This window comes from Pecten maximus, chromosome 1 (genome assembly GCF_902652985.1).
Source record: "Pecten maximus chromosome 1, xPecMax1.1, whole genome shotgun sequence".
NCBI classification, from domain to species: Eukaryota; Metazoa; Mollusca; class Bivalvia; order Pectinida; family Pectinidae; genus Pecten; species Pecten maximus.
The window spans coordinates 20,539,579-20,560,698 of NC_047015.1; the positions used below are offsets into that span (position 1 = coordinate 20,539,579).

At 37.2% G+C, this 21,120-nt stretch overlaps 1 protein-coding gene across 1 annotated transcript; it reads right to left on the reverse strand.

Moving 5' to 3' along the window:
* Positions 1 to 122: 122 nt before the first annotated feature.
* LOC117327351 (neurotrypsin-like) lies at positions 123 to 17,895 on the reverse strand. Its single transcript, XM_033884292.1, has 12 exons — positions 17,703 to 17,895; positions 13,523 to 13,689; positions 11,544 to 11,641; positions 10,360 to 10,428; positions 10,014 to 10,136; positions 9,571 to 9,736; positions 8,818 to 8,925; positions 8,633 to 8,694; positions 3,948 to 4,134; positions 2,731 to 3,002; positions 1,562 to 1,701; positions 123 to 915 (listed from the first exon to the last, which is right to left on the reverse strand). Exons 2-12 carry the CDS (start codon positions 13,585 to 13,587, stop codon positions 724 to 726), a joined length of 1,482 nt encoding a protein of 493 aa, XP_033740183.1. The 5' UTR covers positions 13,588 to 13,689; positions 17,703 to 17,895; the 3' UTR covers positions 123 to 723.
* Positions 17,896 to 21,120: the final 3,225 nt, after the last annotated feature.

The window sequence follows — 21,120 nt, forward strand, 5'->3', positions numbered from 1 at the left end:
TAACTAACTCGACGTGAAAAACTTCCTCGGTGAAAGTTTGGTGAAATGAGTATTGCACACATCTTAAGAATACACCGTTACGAGTTTGTTTACGAGAATACAAGAAAAAATAACAAGTAAACGTTCAGGCATTTCATTTTTATTTCATTCCAAAACACTAAAGCTGCAAATATTTATTAGTTCCGCACATTACCTTAAATACATCAACAGTGTCATTTTGGGAAGAATGAGATTCAGTTTGGTATCAATATTATACGGAAAATGAATAATAAAGGGTTGTCAAGGAACCGCCTTTTGCATTCGTTGCTTTATTAAGAGATCACACGCTTTCGAAAGCTCTCAAACACAATTCCCTATAGTTGTTTGTGTTTAACATTAACAATCCAAAGTTTAGGCAAAACTATTGATTAACAATAATTGTATTAATTTACAGATATACCTTTATATTTCAAACTATACCAGCCCATCAATGATACACTGTAACGAGAACTTCACACTTCACAGGGCTTGTAACAAAGTAAGTAAATGAGATTCATATGGAAAGGTGGTAGTCTTATATTGCATTATAATGTATACTGGAGAAAAAATATGGTAGTCCGATATAGTATTATAATGTAGACTGTAGAGAAAATGTGGTAGTTCGATATAGTATTATAATGTCTACTGGAGAGAAAATGTGGTAATCCGTTATTGTATTATAATGTCTACCGTACAGAAGTGGCACTATCTCCTGTAAGTACGTGCTGTACGGCCACCGAACACGAACTCTCTAATCCAATTCACGTATTTCTTTGTGCGAGCGTATACTCCGGGATGTCCTGCCCGCGCACAACCTTCACCCCATGACGTCACACCGACCAGCGTCCACTCATGGTGACCGGCAGCTTTACAGACAAGAGGACCACCGGAATCCCCCTGGAAACAGAGCGTTTGAAAACATTAACGTTAAAACATTAAACATCCTTATTATCGTTCAACTTATTCAATGATATCATCACAAAAACTATATAGGTAGAAATATTGTATTCAAGTTCAATCAATATAATTCTTTTTCCTTAGTTTTAATGATACCTACTAATTAACGTCAGATTAGATACTTACCAACAACTATGCCAGTACACATACTTACCTTACAACTGTCCTTGCCGCCGAAGTCGTACCCAGTACACAGACTTACCCTACAACTGTCCTTGCCGCCGAAGTCGTACCCAGTACACATACTTACCCTACAACTGTCCTTGTCGCCGAAGTCTTACCCAGTACACATACTTACCCTACAACTGTCCTTGTCGCCGAAGTCATACCAAGTACACAGACTTACCCTACAACTATCCTTGTCGCCGAAGTCGTACCCAGTACACATACTTACCCTACAACTGTCCTTGCCGCCGAAGTCTTACCTAGTACACAGACTTACCCTACAACTATCCTTGCCGCCGAAGTCTTACCTAGCACACAGACTTACCCTACAACTGTCCTTGTCGCCGAAGTCTTACCTAGTACACAGACTTACCCTACAACTGTCCTTGTCGCCGAAGTCTTACCAAGTACACATACTTACCCTACAACTATCCTTGCCGCCGAAGTCGTACCCAGCACACAGCATGCTATCCGTTATGTTTGTGCCGTAGAACTGGCGACAAGCAGAGTTACGGTATATTGGCAGTCGAACCTGTCTTAGAACGTCCCGGTCACCTGTCCCTATAACACACAAAGACAAAAGGTTATCCAAGTATGTACAGAAACTTTTCTTCAAAACAAGAAGTTAAAGCTTTCCCCCAAACTCATATTCATCATTCGGTATAAATAAATGAAAGAGTCTGACATTGATTGTTCAATGGCCAAAATCAACATCACGATGGCTCATCTATTAATATAGAGATCAGTCTTAATGCTACCAACCTAATATGGTAAACATTAGCCCTATAGTCATCCACCTCATGTGATAAATATTAGCCTTATAGTCATCCACCTCATGTGATAAATATTAGCTAATAGCTGCCCACCTCATGTGATGAACATTAGCCTTATAGTCATCCACCTCATGTGATAAATATTAGCCTTATAGTCATCCGCCTCATGTGGTAAACATTAGCCTTATAGCTGCCCACCTCACCTCAGTGGTACATAGAAATAGTAGCCTTATATGGTAAACATTGGCCTTACAGCTTCCAACATATGTGGTCAATATTGGCCTTATAACCACACACCTTCTTTATCGCCCCACCCTGTATGATATACATTGGCTATGTAGCAACCCACTTTCTGTATCGCCCCGCCCTGTGTGATAAACATTGGCTATATAGCCACCAACCCTCTGTATCGCCCCACCCTTTATGATAAACATTGATTGTGTAGCCACCCACCTTCTGTATCGCCCCGCCCTTTATGATAAACATTGATTGTGTAGCCACCCACCTTCTGTATCGCCCCACCCTTTATGATAAACATTGATTGTGTAGCCACCCACCTTCTGTATCGCCCCGCCCTTTATGATAAACATTGATTGCGTAGCCACCAATATTCTATATCGCCCCACCCTTTATGATAAACATTGATTGTGTAGCCACCCTCCTTCTGTATCGCCCCACCCTTTATGATAAACATTGATTGTGTAGCCACCCACATTCTGTATCGCCCCACCCTTTATGATAAACATTGGCTGTGTAGCCATCCACCTTCTGTATCGCCCCGCCCTTTATGATAAACTTTGATTGTGTAGCCACTCACCTTCTGTATCGCCCCACCCTGTGGCGTAACATTTGTATCCAGTTGCTAAATGTGTAGTAGATTTTCTTGGCAGACACACCGTGTTGACATGGGTGCTGCTGAGGTTGGCCGCCCCCACCAGCTTAACGATTGCTATATCGTGTTCGTGTTGACCTGGATGGTAGTCATCGTGAACTGTCACACTCCGAATCTGAAAAGTCTGTTCATGTTTTTCGGTAACAGACAAACGATGATCTCCGAGGACAACACGGAAATCATCCAAATCATGGAGCCTGCAATAACAATGTAATGACATGTTTTCAAGGGCCTAACAGTGAACATAAAATTACAAATCTTTATAAAGTATCGTATGGTGATATTTGAGATATCGATTGTGGTCTGTGATCAATCTTCATATTCGAGGCATACAGCATGTACGCCTTCTGGGTGGTGTCAATCTACATAGTATTTTCTTAAAACTGTAAGAATCACTGTTGAAAATATTGTCCGGCGTAATATTTCTAAAAAATAAATAAAAGACTAAGTTATTTCCAAAATTGAATATGTCCACAATCGTGTTATATAAATACCTAAATCAGTGCAAAGCAGTTACATTACAATTCGGTAAGTCTTATAAGAATGCCCGTAAGCAGAACGCTGTGTGAACTCGTCACTCGCACCCACGTGACTCCATTCGGCTTTCTCCGTGTACAATCCGTAACATATATTCATAGAGCATTTCAAGGTACATACACTAGTATACATGTGTATTAAACCTATTTCAATATTCTTGAGAGATTGTATGAAATCTAGATATAATCGCTATAACTCGGGGAGAAAAACGCCTGTTGGGATGCTTTAAGTTAACCTGATCATTCCAGGATATATTACCAACATATCTAGGACCCCGTATACCATCAAAAGGTATATAGGATATATAAAACAGGTACGCTATTTACATGGTATGCAAAAAAAAAAATCAAAGTATTTCAAAATCAATTATAAGGTGGAATTAATGAATATTTCGGTTCCAGTCAACAACAAAATTGAATAAAATATTGTACAAACGTTTGTTTTAGATCTATTCCGTTCGATATTTGACACAGTTCGCTGCCTTACAATTCGAGAAAGTGAATACAAGAATACGATTACATTTATATTTATCATTTTATGTCAGGACTTTATGATATAAACTGATGAATGCAGCATACATTAGATTGTACCCGATATGTATTTACCTGTCGAAGCAGTGTGCCGCTGTGAGGACCCATTCCTCGTGTATAAGGGTTGCTCCACAGTAATGGTCGTATCGTCCGCTGGGAAGGACAACCCGTATTGACGCTTGCCATGGCCAACTCCCTAGATTTGCTCTCTGGCCACCAACAATCTTCATTGATACTTCAGGGACGGTCTGTATACCACACTCTGACAACAGGAATGTTCTGTATACCACACTTTGACAACAGGGATGTATACCACACTCTGACAACAGGGATGTTCTGTATACTACACTCTGACAACAGGGATGCTCTCTTTACTACACTTTGACAACAGGGATGTTCTGTATACCACACTTTGACAACAGGAATGTTCTGTATACCACACTCTGACAACAGGGATGTATACCACACTCTGACAACAGGGATGTTCTGTACACTACACTCTGACAACAGGGATGTTCTGTATACAACACTCTGACAACAGGGATGTTCTGTATTCCATACTCTGACAACAGGGATGTTCTGTATACAACACTCTGACAACAGGGATGTTCTGTATACCACACTCTGACAACAGGGATGTTCTGTATACAACACTCTGACAACAGGGATGTTCTGTATACAACACTCTGACAACAGGGATGTTCTGTATACCACACTCTGACAACAGGAATGTTCTGTATATTACACTCTGACAACAGGGATGTTCTGTATACCACACTCTGACAACAGGGATGTTCTGTATACCAAACTCTGACAACAGGGTTGTTCTGTATACAACACTCTGACAACAGGGTTGTTCTGTATACCACACTCTGACAACAGGGATGTTCTGTATACCACACTCTGACAACAGGGATGTTCTGTATACCAAACTCTGACAACAGGGATGTTCTGTATACAACACTTTGACAACAGGGATGTTCTGTATACCACACTCTGACAACAGGGATGTTCTGTATACAACACTCTGATAACAGGCATGTTCTGTATACAACACTCTGACAACAGGGATGTTCTGTATACCACACTCTGACAACAGGGATGTTCTGTATACCACACTCTGACAACAGGGATGTTCTGTATTCCATACTCTGACAACAGGGATGTTCTGTATACTACACTCTGACAACAGGGATGTTCTGTATACAACACTCTGACAACAGGGATGTTCTGTATACCACACTCTGACAACAGGGATGTTCTGTATACAACACTCTGACAACAGGAATGTTCTGTATACCACACTCTGACAACAGGGATGTTCTGTATACTACACTCTGACAACAGGGATGTTCTGTATACCACACTCTGACAACAGGGATGTTCTGTATACAACACTCTGACAACAGGGATGTTCTGTATACTACACCCTGACAACAGGGATGTTCTGTATACCACACCCTGACAACAGGGATGTTCTGTATACCAAACTCTGACAACAGGGTTGTTCTGTATACAACACTCTGACAACAGGGTTGTTCTGTATACCAAACTCTGACAACAGGGATGTTCTGTATACAACACTTTGACAACAGGGATGTTCTGTATACCACACTCTGACAACAGGGATGTTCTGTATACAACACTCTGATAACAGGCATGTTCTGTATACAACACTCTGACAACAGGGATGTTCTGTATACCACACTCTGACAACAGGGATGTTCTGTATACCACACTCTGACAACAGGGATGTTCTGTATACCACACTCTGACAACAGGGATGTTCTGTATACTACACTCTGACAACAGGGATGTTCTGTATACCACACTCTGACAACAGGGATGTTCTGTATACCACACTCTGACAACAGGGATGTTCTGTATACCACACTCTGACAACAGGGATGTTCTGTATACCACACTCTGACAACAGGGATGTTCTGTATACACACTCTGACAACAGGGATGTTCTGTATACCACACTCTGACAACAGGGATGTTCTGTATACCACACTCTGACAACAGGGATGTTCTGTATACCACACTCTGACAACAGGGATGTTCTGTATACTACACTCTGACAACAGGGATGTTCTGTATACCACACTCTGACAACAGGGATGTTCTGTATACCACACTCTGACAACAGGGATGTTCTGTATACAACACTCTGACAACAGGGATGTTCTGTATACCACACTCTGACAACAGGGATGTTCTGTATACCACACTCTGACAACAGGGATGTTCTGTATACCACACTCTGACAACAGGGATGTTCTGTATACGACACTCTGACAACAGGGATGTTCTGTATACCACACTTTGACAACAGGGATGTTCTGCCTTACAGATTAACACTCTGACAACAGGGATGTTCTGTATACCACACTCTGACAACAGGGATGTATACCACACTCTGACAACAGGGATGTTCTGTATACCACACTCTGACAAACAGGGATGTTCTGTATACTACACTCTGACAACAGGGATGTTCTGTATACAACACTCTGACAACAGGGATGTTCTGTATACCACACTTTGACAACAGGGATGTTCTGTATACCACACTCTGACAACAGGATGTTCTGTATACCACACTCTGACAACAGGGATGTTCTGTATACCAAACTCTGACAAACAGGGATGTTCTGTATACCACACTCTGACAACAGGGATGTTCTGTATACCACACTCTGACAACAGGGATGTTCTGTATACTACACTCTGACAACAGGGATGTTCTGTATACAACACTCTGACAACAGGGATGTTCTGTATACCACACTTTGACAACAGGGATGTTCTGTATACAACACTCTGACAACAGGGATGTTCTGTATACCACACTCTGACAACAGGGATGTTCTGTATACAACACTCTGACAACAGGGATGTTCTGTATACAACACTCTGACAACAGGATGTTCTGTATACCACACTCTGACAACAGGGATGTTCTGTATACAACACTCTGACAACAGGGATGTTCTGTATACCACACTCTGACAACAGGGATGTTCTGTATACCACACTCTGACAACAGGGATGTTCTGTATACCACACTCTGACAACAGGGATGTTCTGTATACCACACTCTGACAACAGGGATGTTCTGTATACTACACTCTGACAACAGGGATGTTCTGTATACAACACTCTGACAACAGGGATGTTCTGTATACCACACTTTGACAACAGGGATGTTCTGTATACTACACTCTGACAACAGGGATGTTCTGTATACTACACCCTGACAACAGGGATGTTCTGTATACCACACTCTGACAACAGGGATGTTCTGTATACCACACACTGACAACAGGGATGTTCTGTATACAACACTCTGACAACAGGGATGTTCTGTATACCACACTCTGACAACAGGAATGTTCTGTATACCACACTCTGACAACAGGGATGTTCTGTATTTCACACTCTGACAACAGGGATGTTCTGTATCCCACACTCTGACAACAGGGATGTTCTGTATACCACACTTTGACAACAGGGATGTTCTGTATACCACACCCTGACAACAGGGATGTTCTGTATACCACACTCTGACAACAGGGATGTTCTGTATACCACACTCTGACAACAGGGATGTTCTGTATACAACACTCTGACAACAGGGATGTTCTGTATACAACACTCTGACAACAGGGATGTTCTGTATACCACACTCTGACAACAGGGATGTTCTGTATACCACACTCTGACAACAGGGATGTTCTGTATACAACACTCTGACAACAGGGATGTTCTGTATTCCACACTCTGACAACAGGGATGTTCTGTATACCACACTCTGACAACAGGGATGTTCTGTATACACTCTGACAACAGGGATGTTCTGTATTTCACACTCTGACAACAGAGATGTTCTGTATACCACACTCTGACAACAGGGATGTTCTGTATACACTCTGACAACAGGGATGTTCTGTATTTCACACTCTGACAACAGGGATGTTCTGTATACAACACTCTGACAACAGGGATGTTCTGTATACAACACTCTGACAACAGGGATGTTCTGTATTCCATACTCTGACAACAGGGATGTTCTGTATACCACACTCTGACAACAGGGATGTTCCGTATACCAAACTCTGACAACAGGGATGTTCTGTATACCACACTCTGACAACAGGGATGTTCTGTATACCACACTCTGACAACAGGGATGTTCTGTATACCACACTCTGACAACAGGAATGTTCTGTATACCACACTCTGACAACAGGGATGTTCTATATACCACACTCTGACAACAGGGATGTTCTGTATACAACACTCTGACAACAGGGATGTTCTGTATACCACACTCTGACAACAGGGATGTTCTGTATACACTCTGACAACAGGGATGTTCTATATACCACTATCTGAAAACAGGGATGTTCTGTATACCACACCCTGACAACAAGGATTTTCTCTGTACCAAACTCTGACAACAGGGATGATCTCTATACCACATTCTGACAACATGGATGTTCTTTACTCTGACAAATAGTGAATTTTAATGTCACTACTTCCCCTATCTGTTTACAGAGTCTGAACTGTTGTTACAGCCTGACAAACGGCACAGTAACGTGATATATTCACTTATTACACACTAATGAAGTAAGATATAGTAAGTATAATGGAATTGTTGTCTCGTTATATAACGGTAACAAACAATGTGAACGTGACGTCAGATAAGCGTTGCCACACACAGTGGACCTCTGATATTAGTTATATGTACTTACTTTTATGGGGATAGCAAACAACACCAACATCTTCATTATGCTGGCAATCATTGACAGCAAAACTGAAAAAGATGGACATTTTATATTAGCCAAATAAAACGCAATCTAACGCCAAAAGGAATTTTTAAGTGAATGTGTTTGGAAACTAGATTAAGATGAGACAGCAAAGTCTTTAGAATACTCACTTGTTCCTCCGGCACTTCGTCAGTGAGGTTTCGTTCCCGATACAATTGACCTCGTCCAGCCAGATTTGCCCACGGCCAGCTCCAAAGTTTTGTACAGAACGGGCGCCCCTGTTAACGTTGAGTAGAAAAGACGTCACCAAAACAGACAACGAAGGTTAATACAGTAGAAATTAATACCGTGAGAGTTGTATATCAAAACAACGGATTCGTGTACTTAGCAGGAATGTTTATATTAAAGCATGTTTCAATCATTATAGTCTTTGAATTATTGATAAAAATGCGAATGTCATCTCCATTGTAGAGAAACCAGCAATCATTTCTAACGTTCTTATCTTTGAACAAGGTATCGTAACCACATACAAAAAGCACACCAAAATATGGGTATATCACAGGACTGCCCCAGTTTGTTTGTTTTCTTTTTTTATATTTTTGTTTTATTTTCAAAGACATGTTTAATGCATAAATACATAAAAATTACACACACAAACACACAACAATTCCAATAGATATGGCTTACAATTATCATCATAATCATAATATCATTTTCGCCATCATCATCATGACCTAGATCTTTCATCACCATAATATCATCATCATGCCCCAGTTTTTACACTTTTTAGTTATTCAATTCACATTCAATTTCTGTTAATTATGTTCTGATTGATAGAAATATACAAAAATGATATAAATTTATCCATTACTCCGTAATCCTATGCATATGAAAATATATATGGAAAAAAAATAGTTACTCACTCATATCCGAGATCCCGACAAACAATGTCGGCAGCCAGAATATCAAATCCGTCATCACAAACTGTGCCCCAAATGTTGGCGTACTTGACTTCCAGTCGACCCTCCCACGGACCATGGCCATCCACCAGGCGAAACGGATCTGTAACCAGCGGTATTCTGGTCGTCGCTAAAGTGACAAATGAGTAAATGTTCAGTTAACAATGACACCCCCTACAATCGCATTGTTATTTACTTGTAGGTAAGTAAAGTGGTTGTGTTTTGTATTCCATGTTGTTGATTTTGTACCTTTGTCATAGTCACAATAGACTTTTTGTTGATTGAAGAAAAAGGTCTTGTACTGATTTTTTAAATTATTATTTCAAAACAATGCACTAAATGCCGAAATAGCCTTTGAACAGTTTGATATCGATTTGTCGTGATTGCAGAGCAGTTAAACCTCTCACGTTCACAGTGCTCCTCGTCTGAGCCATCCCCACAGTCGTCCATGTAGTTACACCTCCAGCGAGCCGGGATACACATGTTTGACGCCACACAAAGGTACTGTGAGGGGTCGCAGTGGACAGACACTGTCACAATGTAAGAAACACAAGCTCGATATCTTATAAGGAATGTATCTACAAATATTACAAATATACGGGTAGTTCTCAATGTTCCAGTTTAGCTTCTACAATTCTTCTTTTATTTGAACCGAATGGATACTCCAGGTAATAGTCAAATATTTATTAGCTGTCTTATTTTGTTTGCTAGGTATTCAAAACATAAATATTTTCTAGAAAATACATCACTTACTTGATCGACTGGTAGGCTGGGGAGCCTGGCACGCGACGGCCACGGCATCGGTATTGGAACAGTTCTTATCTGTAACAATCAGTTTACAATATAACACCCTATTCGTTGGTATATGTTTTGATAACGTCATACACAAACCACTACATTTTCACAGAAATACACATTTAATGCAATTTGTCAACTGGTCGTCTACTATTATCATATAGAAAAATACAGTGTATATATGAACAACACACACTTGAACATTTACAACCTGCAATTGGTATTCAGACAAATAAAATGGACTTGTTCGCAATGATGCATGCGCGGAAATTTTGAATTATTACATTTGAGTATTAGAAATATAGTTATTGCGCTATAGATAAGAACATGTTTATAATATTCAGTTAAAGTACAGGGTTGGCGTGACAGCAAACTTCTAGTTTCCCAAAACAAGGAAATAGGCATACTCGAGGGAATGTAAACTTTCTATCTATCCTCTTTCAACCCAATACTTCAACAGTTTAATTATACTGACTCACACCGGAGAGATGTTTGTGATTCGAAAATATGTTAGAACAAGTTGTATTGCTGTGTCATTTTGCTTGCAATGAGACCAAATACAACAAATGTTTAGAAATATACAGGCTATGGTGCCTATTCCAAACCCGGTAGCTGTAGATCACGTCTATATTCTTCCCCTCCGCGTCGAAATAAGGTAAAATAATTTCTACGAATGCCTTCATCGTGTTTATGTACTAATCCGCAATAGTGCCAACATGAAAAGGAGAAACTGTCTGATTGGCACGGCGGAAACAAAAGTGCAGGTGTGTTTTGTTCTGCAAGGGTAGTTTAGTTCCCAGACTAACACAGGGGGACTAAGACACAGTTAAGCGAAGTCGAAGAAGATGTGGAGATATGGTAGGTTTACCAGTTACTTATGTATAGAGTAGACAAGGTAGACGTTTGTCGATAGGAAATAAAGCAATGAAATATCTTCGCGATAGTTTCATTTTTTTAAACATTCATTATGAAAAACCAAAAATATTAATTAGAGGCAATTTATTATCTTATTCTCAAACTATATGATATGACGTCATACGAGAATAAACAAACACTGTACTCTTTGTTACGTTATTTTCCTGTTGAGACAATGGTTTAAGAAACAAACACTTAATCTGTGGAGACACTGTATCATGACTTACCTGTGATTCTGGCACAGCGGGTAATGCCCGCCTCTGTTCCATTACACACTATCCGCGCGTAAGCGATATGGCCAGGATCCAGAGTCATACTGGTTATGCTGAAAGACGTACAAAATGTGATGTTTACATTATCTTGAAATTTAGTTCTCCAGATCTCAAAGGTTTAACACAATTGGTGATTTCAAAGCTTACTACAAGCCTCAGCTTGTATTACAAACAGGTTTTAAAAGATTCTAACACAGTCATATCTGATGAGCAAATAGGATTTCTAAGTGGTAGATATATAGGAGAGAATATCAGGCCCATATATAATGTAAAGAAATTTACAGAAGAAAATAACATCCCGTGTTTAATTCTTTTGGTTTATGTCGAAAAAGCATTCGACTCAGTGTCATGGTAATTCATAGAAACAGCAATTTATTATTTTTTAAGTATAAAGCATTGGATTAAAACTCTTACAAATAATACATCTTCAGCTTTATTTCAAAATGACTTAATTTCAAACCTTTTTTTTACATTTAATAGAGGCTTCAGGTAATTATCTCCATATATCTTCCTCATTGTTGCAGAAATTTTAGCAATTCTAGTAAATAGTAATATTAAAGGGCACTGAAAAATCTTTTAAAGAAACATTAGATACACTAGAACGATATGTTCAGATTTCAGCACTTAAAAATAATAGGAATTTGGATTGGGTCTACAAAGTTTAGTGCAGAAGAGTACCACCATAGATGGAAAAACATATTTTACTTTACTAGGATTATATTTTCTGTAAATTTAGATAACGCCCCAACTATAAACTATAGAAAGACATTGAAACGTTTGGATAACATTCTTAATCAATGGTCAAGAAGAGCATTAATAGTAAATACCAAAATTATATCATTATTTATTAATCTACCGGATCCTGACATATTTTATAAAAAATATAAATACCAAGATTTTTTTATATATTTCATATGGCAATCAAATGTTGACAAAGTAATAAGGAAACACTCTATAAGGATTATGATATATGATTTGGGCCCTGATTATTTGAAAAAGATTAGAACAAGAAATCTATTTTGGAAAGATGTTTCTATAGCTTGGAATAAGGTAACAAACAAAAATGAACCAAAATTTTTTAATGGTATAATGGAATCTCCTTTATGGCACAAGTATTTATTTCAAATATATCAGATTTTGGAAGGAATGGTATGAGAAAGTTGTTAAAAATGTATGTAATGTTATGTCTGAAGAGGGTACTTTTTTATTTTTGAAGAATTTAAGAGCATATTCAGAATACAGTAAAATAATTTCTTATTGTTTAGGGACTTTGTCAGGCATTACAACAACAATGTAGAATGAAGACATAATAATGCAATCAACAGAACCATGTATACCTAACCACATACAGATACTGCTTAGAAATAAAAAGGGGAGTCCAGATATGTATAAAACATTAAATAAAACAAATATCTCAAGAACCACAGCAGAGATCAAATGGGAAAAAACAACACAATACACACCAGAAGTGTGGAAACAGCATTATATAATACCATTAACCACAACAAAAGATACAAATTTACATTGGTGTCAGTTCAGGCTACAGAATGGAATACTCCCAACAAAATTCTATTTAAAATTAATAAACAAGACTCCAAATGACACTTGCAATCTTTGTAACTATCAGAAAGAAACTATTGAACACATATAATGCGAGAAAGTTAGAACAATCTGGAAGAACAATTCGGTATTTCAATAACTGATAAAAAAAAATTAATAATATACTCAAAACACTAATAATTTCTATTCAAACATAAGAAGACTTCCAGCAATTATTTTCTCAAAAACTTAAGTTAACATTAAAATGAAATATTACATACATGTACATGTATATAAAATAAGACAATTTTTAGCATTTCAAAATGTTTTTGTAAAAACAAAAGAAAAATTCTGAAAGATGAAACTGACTAGAGTTGGCAATCCTAAACATTTACCTGTAAAAGTGAGCTGGCCACACCTGGAAATCCCAGTTGTCGACATACCACTTGCGCATCAGCATCACTCCACCCTTTATTACAGATAGTGCGCCACACACCTCTGATCTTGACCTCTAGTCGCCCACTGTGTCTATCCCCGCCCACTAACCGTACCCGGTTCCACGCTGAGAGAAGAAAAAAACAATTGAATCGGATATTAACATTCTAGGTTTAAACAACAATGAAAAAAAAAGTTAACAAAATCATAACCCTATCTCAAAATAAACCAGAACTAGAAAAACAAAGCAAACAAACAAACTTACTAAAAAAACAAAAAACGAAAAGAGACTTTGTTAAAGTACAATGAGAATAAGACCAGGAGCCCTGAAGGATAAGCGTCTTCATCAGCTATAACACTGACTTGAGGGGAGGGGGGTGCGACTATAACACTGACTTAAGAACGGGGAAAACCCCGGCAATAACACTGACTTAAGGGGGAGGGAAATACCCAGCTATAACACTGACTTAAGGAGGGGGGAGGGGAAACCCAAGCTATAACACTGACTTAAGGAGGGTACACCCTAGCTATAACACTGACTTAAGGAGGGGGTGGGGTGGGTGGGGGTGACAGGGGGTACAACTCTCTGAGCCAAACCCAAGTAACTAACGGTATGACGGGAGAGAATGGCGTGTGTGTGACATATCTGATGACAACATGGCTGGTATACTGTGTCTGCATGGTCTACCTGATTACTCACAAAATTCCATCGTTTTTCATATACATGTGTGTCACCCAGCTTTATATACACGTGTGTCACCAGCTATTCATACACGTGTGTCATCAAGCTTTTTATACACGTGTGTCATCAAGCTCTATATGCACTTGTGTCATCAAGCTTTTTATACATGTGTGTCAACCAGCTTTATACACACGTGTGTCATCAAACTTTATATTCACGTGTGTCACTCAGCTTTAATACACGTAGTTCACCAAGCTTTATATAAACGTGTGTCAACCAGCTTTATATACACGTGTGTCACCCAGCTTTATATACAAGTGTGTCATAAAGCTTTTTATACACGTGTGTCAGCCAGCTTTATACCGCTTCACTTTGTCCTCACTCAGAAGTTTGTTGTTTTGTGTGTATACTGTTGTTTGTTTAAGTTTGCTGCCAGTAACATATAATAAGAACATGCCTGAATGTATATCTGTAATACCCCAGATGTTTTTTCCAGTAACTGTACGCTCTTGAACTTGAACTTGAACGTTAGTGTCTTATCAGGCATCGACTGTTGGTCAGTGTCCAATCTTTGACCGACTGACAGAAATAACCTGTTAGATACTATATTTAGGAAGAACTTCCGGTACACTCGTTGTCTTGAGTATAACATACTGTCCAGATACACACACCGCTTACATGGACCGCAATACAGGACCAACTGTGGAGAATACCCCCCTCTGTTGTGCCAACTACTATTTGGTGACTATTTGGCTACCCTGATAAATTAAAACATGCACTCGTGTACCGTAGATATGTTTTATTAAGGTTGCATAGACCTTTACTCTTTCGAATGTCCCATCAATGATTACTTATGGTCACGTTAACATCCATGTATTCACATGTTTCGTTCATTCAACACTGACATCCAGATGACTAAAAATAAATTGTTATGGCGACGTTCTACAAATGTACGTGACTGAAGACAATAAACAAGCTCGTTTTCGGAGATCGTCTTTGGTCTTAATACTTTATTTGGCAAAAACCGAGAATTCAACATGTGGTACAGATAGTTGTTTTAATAGGAGATTCCTGCTTCTGATGGCAGCAAGTTGTGTAGTATGTTCCTTTGGAAGAATCTGATTCCATAGTGAAGTTATCCGATTTATTTCAATTTTTTAAAATTAGATTCTAAAGAGAAATATCAATTAGGTTTTAAATTAGATTCTAAAGAGAAACATCAATTATCAAGATTCTAGAGAGAAATATCAATTATGTTTTTAATTAGATTCTGAAGAGACATATCAATTAGGTCTTAAATTAGATTCTAAAGAGAAATATCAATAAGGTTTTAGATTACGCATTGAAAAATATAAATGTACGTTGGAAATTGAAAATATACTTATTAGAAAAAAAAACATTGCTTCAAATTAATTTGGGACGAATGCACGCTCATCACATCACAAATATCGAGAAGGTATACAATAATTACTGTTCATTCATAATGCGTAAATAACGCTGTGTTGTATAAATACCATAACACCACAGTAAATACAAGATAATCAAAATTGCCCACTTTTTTTTCTAAATACTCTTATTACGCACTGTCGCCTTTGACAATGCTTACACATAACACATAAATAAATTTGTCGGTTAAGATTATGGGTTTCTCGACACTTTTATGTACTTCGTTTTTACCATCACATATTCTTGGAATGTTAGACTCGATACAATCTCTTCCTTTCTCTTTTCAATCTGTAACATCACAAGTAGATAATCAACAGAGTCACATTCTTTCTACAACTTTAGGAAAAAGGACAATAACTATGCTGTAGTTTAAACTGAGGTGTTCATAAAATCCTTTAAAAGATTACATTTTCAGAGGAAATCTGACTGAGTATTCGATGTGTTGGTGGGGAAAAACTTGTTAGAGAATGCCTTTCTTTTTCATACGTCCTCGTTATCATATGCGAAAAAGTACTAACCTGGATGATGGGAATGACAGATGTAATCTACATATATGTAATGCGTCTCGAAATACAAATCTAATAGCTAAAACACCAGAATTTTCATGTGCAAAATTAGATCTAACTTTGAGCAAAATATTTTATCAATGTTTACGCGTTTCATCATGTATCTTCCGTATTATCATACGTATATATAAAATGGTAATCATTGTTCTTATAGTTTGCTATTTCTACACGTTTATGTACAGATACATATCCTCGATCCGTTCACTTCATTTATGCAATAGAATAATCAAATCAGAAGATACTACCATTTTGTAAACTTGTGACAGTATGTATGATCTTAGACCATGGCTAATTACGGGATCTTAACTCTCTAAGTTTATCCCCACTATATAATAAATCCCTGTGCTCTTCTTTAGTATATTAGTTTTGTTAATTTTATTCATTCTGACTTAGTTATTTATATTTTGTTGTCTGATATATGTTTGATTTATTTGTATAACACTTGTAAGTGGAGTCCCGGTCATTCCCTTCTTGTCATTTTGCCACACTGCCGGGCGCAGGTTTCACTATCGTAATTCTAAAGGCGTAGGCGTAGTTCTCGCTCACCTTTGCTAAAAATTATGTTTTAATTCTAAAATATATGAAATATTATTGTTAATAATAAACGCCTGCCCCTTTCATCAAGTGGTATGTCAAGATTTTACAGCCATTTATGTTGTTTGGTATTTTATATTTTATCATTTTGGCGCAAACAGAGCTCGAGGTATGGACCAGATTGTGTAGCTGCAGATGTGATAGGTTGATATTGTTTTATAATCTTTAACTTTAGCAGGACAAAAAGTCTGTTGCTTCTTCGGGACCACCAAAATTAAAACTTAACTCTCTAAAATAACAATATAGTGTGTTGCTTTCCTCCGGAGCACCAAAATTAAAACACTTACTTAACTCTCTAAAATAACAATATAGTCTGTAACACAACATTATTTAAAACACCCGATGATCACAAGAAGAGAAGAAGCGAAATATCTTAAACATTAACGAATGGAATGATTTCACCAGCCGAAGACAATGGTGGTTTTGGAAGTCAATTATAGGGAATAATGGTTGGTGGATATTTTTTCGTTATAAAATGCAAGACAATTTAATAGTTATCGACAATTCATACATAAATAGTAAAAAAAAAGAAAAGTCACTAGATTTAATTATAATTATTTTATTAGGTTAGAGTTTTGATACGTGTCTTGTTCTTTCAATTAAATCATTTCAAAATATCAGATTATTATCAAATACATAAAAATGAATTTCTGTAAATCTATCGTGTCATTATCCATACAATTTGTTTTTTTAATTTCAGATTTTTTGTGTTTATGTTCCGTCTTTGCATGCGGGATGGTCTCGGCATATTTCGGTACGGAATACAAACTGAATGATGTCGTTTAATTTCATATCTATTAGTTATTTTGAAATATCATTTGTATTATTTTTAATTGCAATAAGTCGGCTTACCTTCCGCGCGTGGAGCAGGTACACACCGTCCTATGAGAGCTAAAATCACAACTGATGTAAGAGGATGCATCACCTATACTGTGGAAAGAGTCTAGTAATAAATACGTAGAAAATCCCTGAAAAGTCCTACAGAAACCTATATCACCATGTCCAGCGTAGATAAAGGTGAACTTGGTGACTCCGACCGTGTATGGGATTGTTTGGACGGGCTGCACGTCTGTCAGTTATATGTGGACACGAAGACGTCACTGTGTTAGGGCCTTATTACCAACACCAAACCTAGGCCCATTACTTCGCCTTATTATCGGCCAATTGTATCACAAACTTGTCGCCTACCTGGGAATTTGAGGGTGGGCAGGAGAGATGTGACGTCATTATCCGGACGAGTGTTGTTCCTATTTTCTTCAATTACGAGAGGTTTCTTAGGTATACATGTACGCCTAGATTAAGATTAAGTAACATGCTTAGTGGTGTGTACTGAAATAACTGATGCCTGTTTCTTTTTATTTTTTAATTATAGGGTTAAAATCCTATCCACATGTTGTAGGCTACTGTCAGAGGGGTAATCTTTGAGGACGAAGACGAGGACAGTATTAATGGACTACATATTATAACCAAAAGGATTCCCTTACGGTTGATGTTAGAACGTTAAGTTTAATCATTTTGGTCAGTGCAAGAAAATACGGTGTTATTGTTAATTTCATTGTCACTAGGCCTGGTCTGTCGCGAGGAACGTCGGACAGAGTTTTAAACTGTATACAGTAGCCCTGATGGCATCGCAGATATGTTGTGCTAGACGTCTGAACTTTGGTCCGGTGCCACTACATCAGTCGATTATAATGCCTTTAACTTTAATTCATTATATCCTCATACATTCTACATTTCCATTGACTAACATTCTTGGCTCCTCATGATCATTTCATTGATTAGTCCATAGCGGCTCTTCTTCCTCCACCGATCTACATACAGGTTAATGATGTTCCTCCCGGTCACTGTTACTAGGTATACAATGTGTATCAGTTTGGAACACTTTCCTAAGCTTCACTACTATAACTAGATCTTATGTATACCAGTCTTCACGAATAGACGGATTGCCTCAACAATTTGATCAATGTCTTTCCCTGCACTATGTTTATTTCTTCATATACACTAGATAATTGGTAATTATAGCGCGGGGTATTGTGATCTGTATAGGTGTGTGCATGTGAGGTTAATGTATACACATATTGCACACTGCAACAATTATTACAACTTAACAGATACACGAGAGTAAATGGCGATATCATTTCTTACATCCGCGCTATAAACGTACATTTCATTCCATATTAATTTTCATCTCGATTTTACCGGTTTGAAGCAGATTTTGTTCAATGTTATAATGACATGCTAAACTACAATGTATAAAAAATCTTGATCTATATAAGGTAATTAGCTAATGAAATCGTGTTTGTGGGATCAATCTCCTGGCTGATACTGATGGAGTAGGACGTCCATGGCTGGCGGTAAGTAGCATTGTCTATTGTATACATGGTTTCATAGTTTGTCCATGTTCTATACGTGACTAGGGAATTCGGATGTACTTCTTATTATGTATTTAATTATCAAACTACTAATTATCTTGTTATAATGGGGAAAAAACATAAAGGTGTCTAGATAGAAACATAGGAACACAAATCAAACCGTGACGACTTTCCTTAGATTAACAGGACAGTTAATTACACAAGTGTGAAACAACACAACAACAGTATTCTACAAGACTGAAGTAGAGCTGAAATGTACTATATTGTTTCGCACTGACGATTACTTTCACATCTCCACACTAGAATACATAAATGTATTGGCACGCAGGGGTTAACCTTCGATGGGGAAGTAGCCGAAATTTTGCAGGTTTTTGTTTTTGGCTTGTTGTTTTTTGTTCAATCTTAGGATATATTTGTTTTTATAGTGACCTCTCAAGAGATGATATTTCCTACGTTTTAATACTGTCACAATAAAGCCTTCATTAACATCCTGAAACAATTAAACACAGACATTTTAATTTGCTATTGCTATGACCATTTCATGTACATGTAACTGGAAATTTAAAAACTTATATAACTTATATACCAAATAACGACTGATGAATGTTTATTTCGCTCGTCTTATATAACCAATTATTATTGGTAAATGTTTATTTCTTCCGTCTTATATAATCAATTACGATTGATAAATGTTTATTTCTTCCGTCTTATATAACCAAATGCGATTGATCAATGGTTATTTCTCTCGTCTTATATAACCAATTACGATGGGTAAATGTTTATTTTTTTCGTCTTGTATAACAACTTACGATTGATAGATGGTTATTTCTCTCGTCTTATATAACCAATTACGATTGGTTATATAACCAATTACGATTGAGGAATATTTATTTCTCTCGTCTTATATAACCAATTACGATTGGTTATAAAACCAATTACGATTGAGGAATATTTATTTCTCTCGTCTTATATAACCAATTACGATTGGTTATAAAACCAATTACGATTGAGGAATATTTATTTCTCTCGTCTTATATAACCAATTATAACCAATTACGATTGGTTATATAACCAATTACGATTAAGGAATGTTTATTTCTCTCGTCTTATATAACCAATTGCGATTGATAAATATTTATTTCACTCGTCTTATATAACCAATTACGATTGATAAATGATTATTTCACTCGTCTTATATAACCAATTACGATCGGTAAATGATTATTTCACTCGTCTTATATAACCAATTACGATTAAGGAATATTTACGTCTCTCGTCTTATATAACCAATCACGATTGATAAATGATGATTTCTCTCGTCTTATAATCAATTACGATTGATAAATGATTATTTCTTTCGCCTTGTATAACAAATTACGATTGGTTATATAACCAATTACGATTGAGGAATATTTATTTATCTCGTCTTGTATAACAAATTACGATTGATAAATGTTTATTTCTCTCGTCTTATAACCAATTACACGAAACATTGTCTTGATTTTCTAATGAAAGACTGAATTATTAGGTATACTCGACGCTGCATTTTTTTTTTTTTTTTTTTTTAGCAATGTCAGCACATGTCTCAACTTTCGTGAGGTCGTAACCAGTTTGATAATGATACAAAGTGTGTCTTCATGAAATTTAAAAACAAATATGTAAGCATTGAACAAAATTACTATATTGTATTTTAGGGAAATGTATAAATGATTAATTGGGTTTTTTTAGTTTCGTAGAATTTTAAAAGGAATTGGCAAATAGCATTAGATGGATATGTTAACGCCGGACATGGCCTTATTGATGCCATACCCATACAGGTAATGTATTAGTTGTGTTACTGGGGGTATTTACAATATTTGATTATTAGTCTTCGTCGTCTTCTTTGTTCTCGTCGTCGT

Excerpts from the sequence above, each read along its gene's own strand:
- LOC117327351 (XM_033884292.1), bottom strand. The coding sequence starts at position 13,587 with ATGCTGATGCGCAAGTGGTATGTCGACAACTGGGATTTCCAGGTGTGG. Across the intron at positions 10,137-10,359 it reads CCAGCCTACCAGTCGATCAA|TGTCTGTCCACTGCGACCCC; the intron begins GTAAGTGATGTA and ends ACATTGTGACAG. Across the intron at positions 8,926-9,570 it reads TGTCGGGATCTCGGATATGA|GGGCGCCCGTTCTGTACAAA; the intron begins GTGAGTAACTAT and ends CAACGTTAACAG.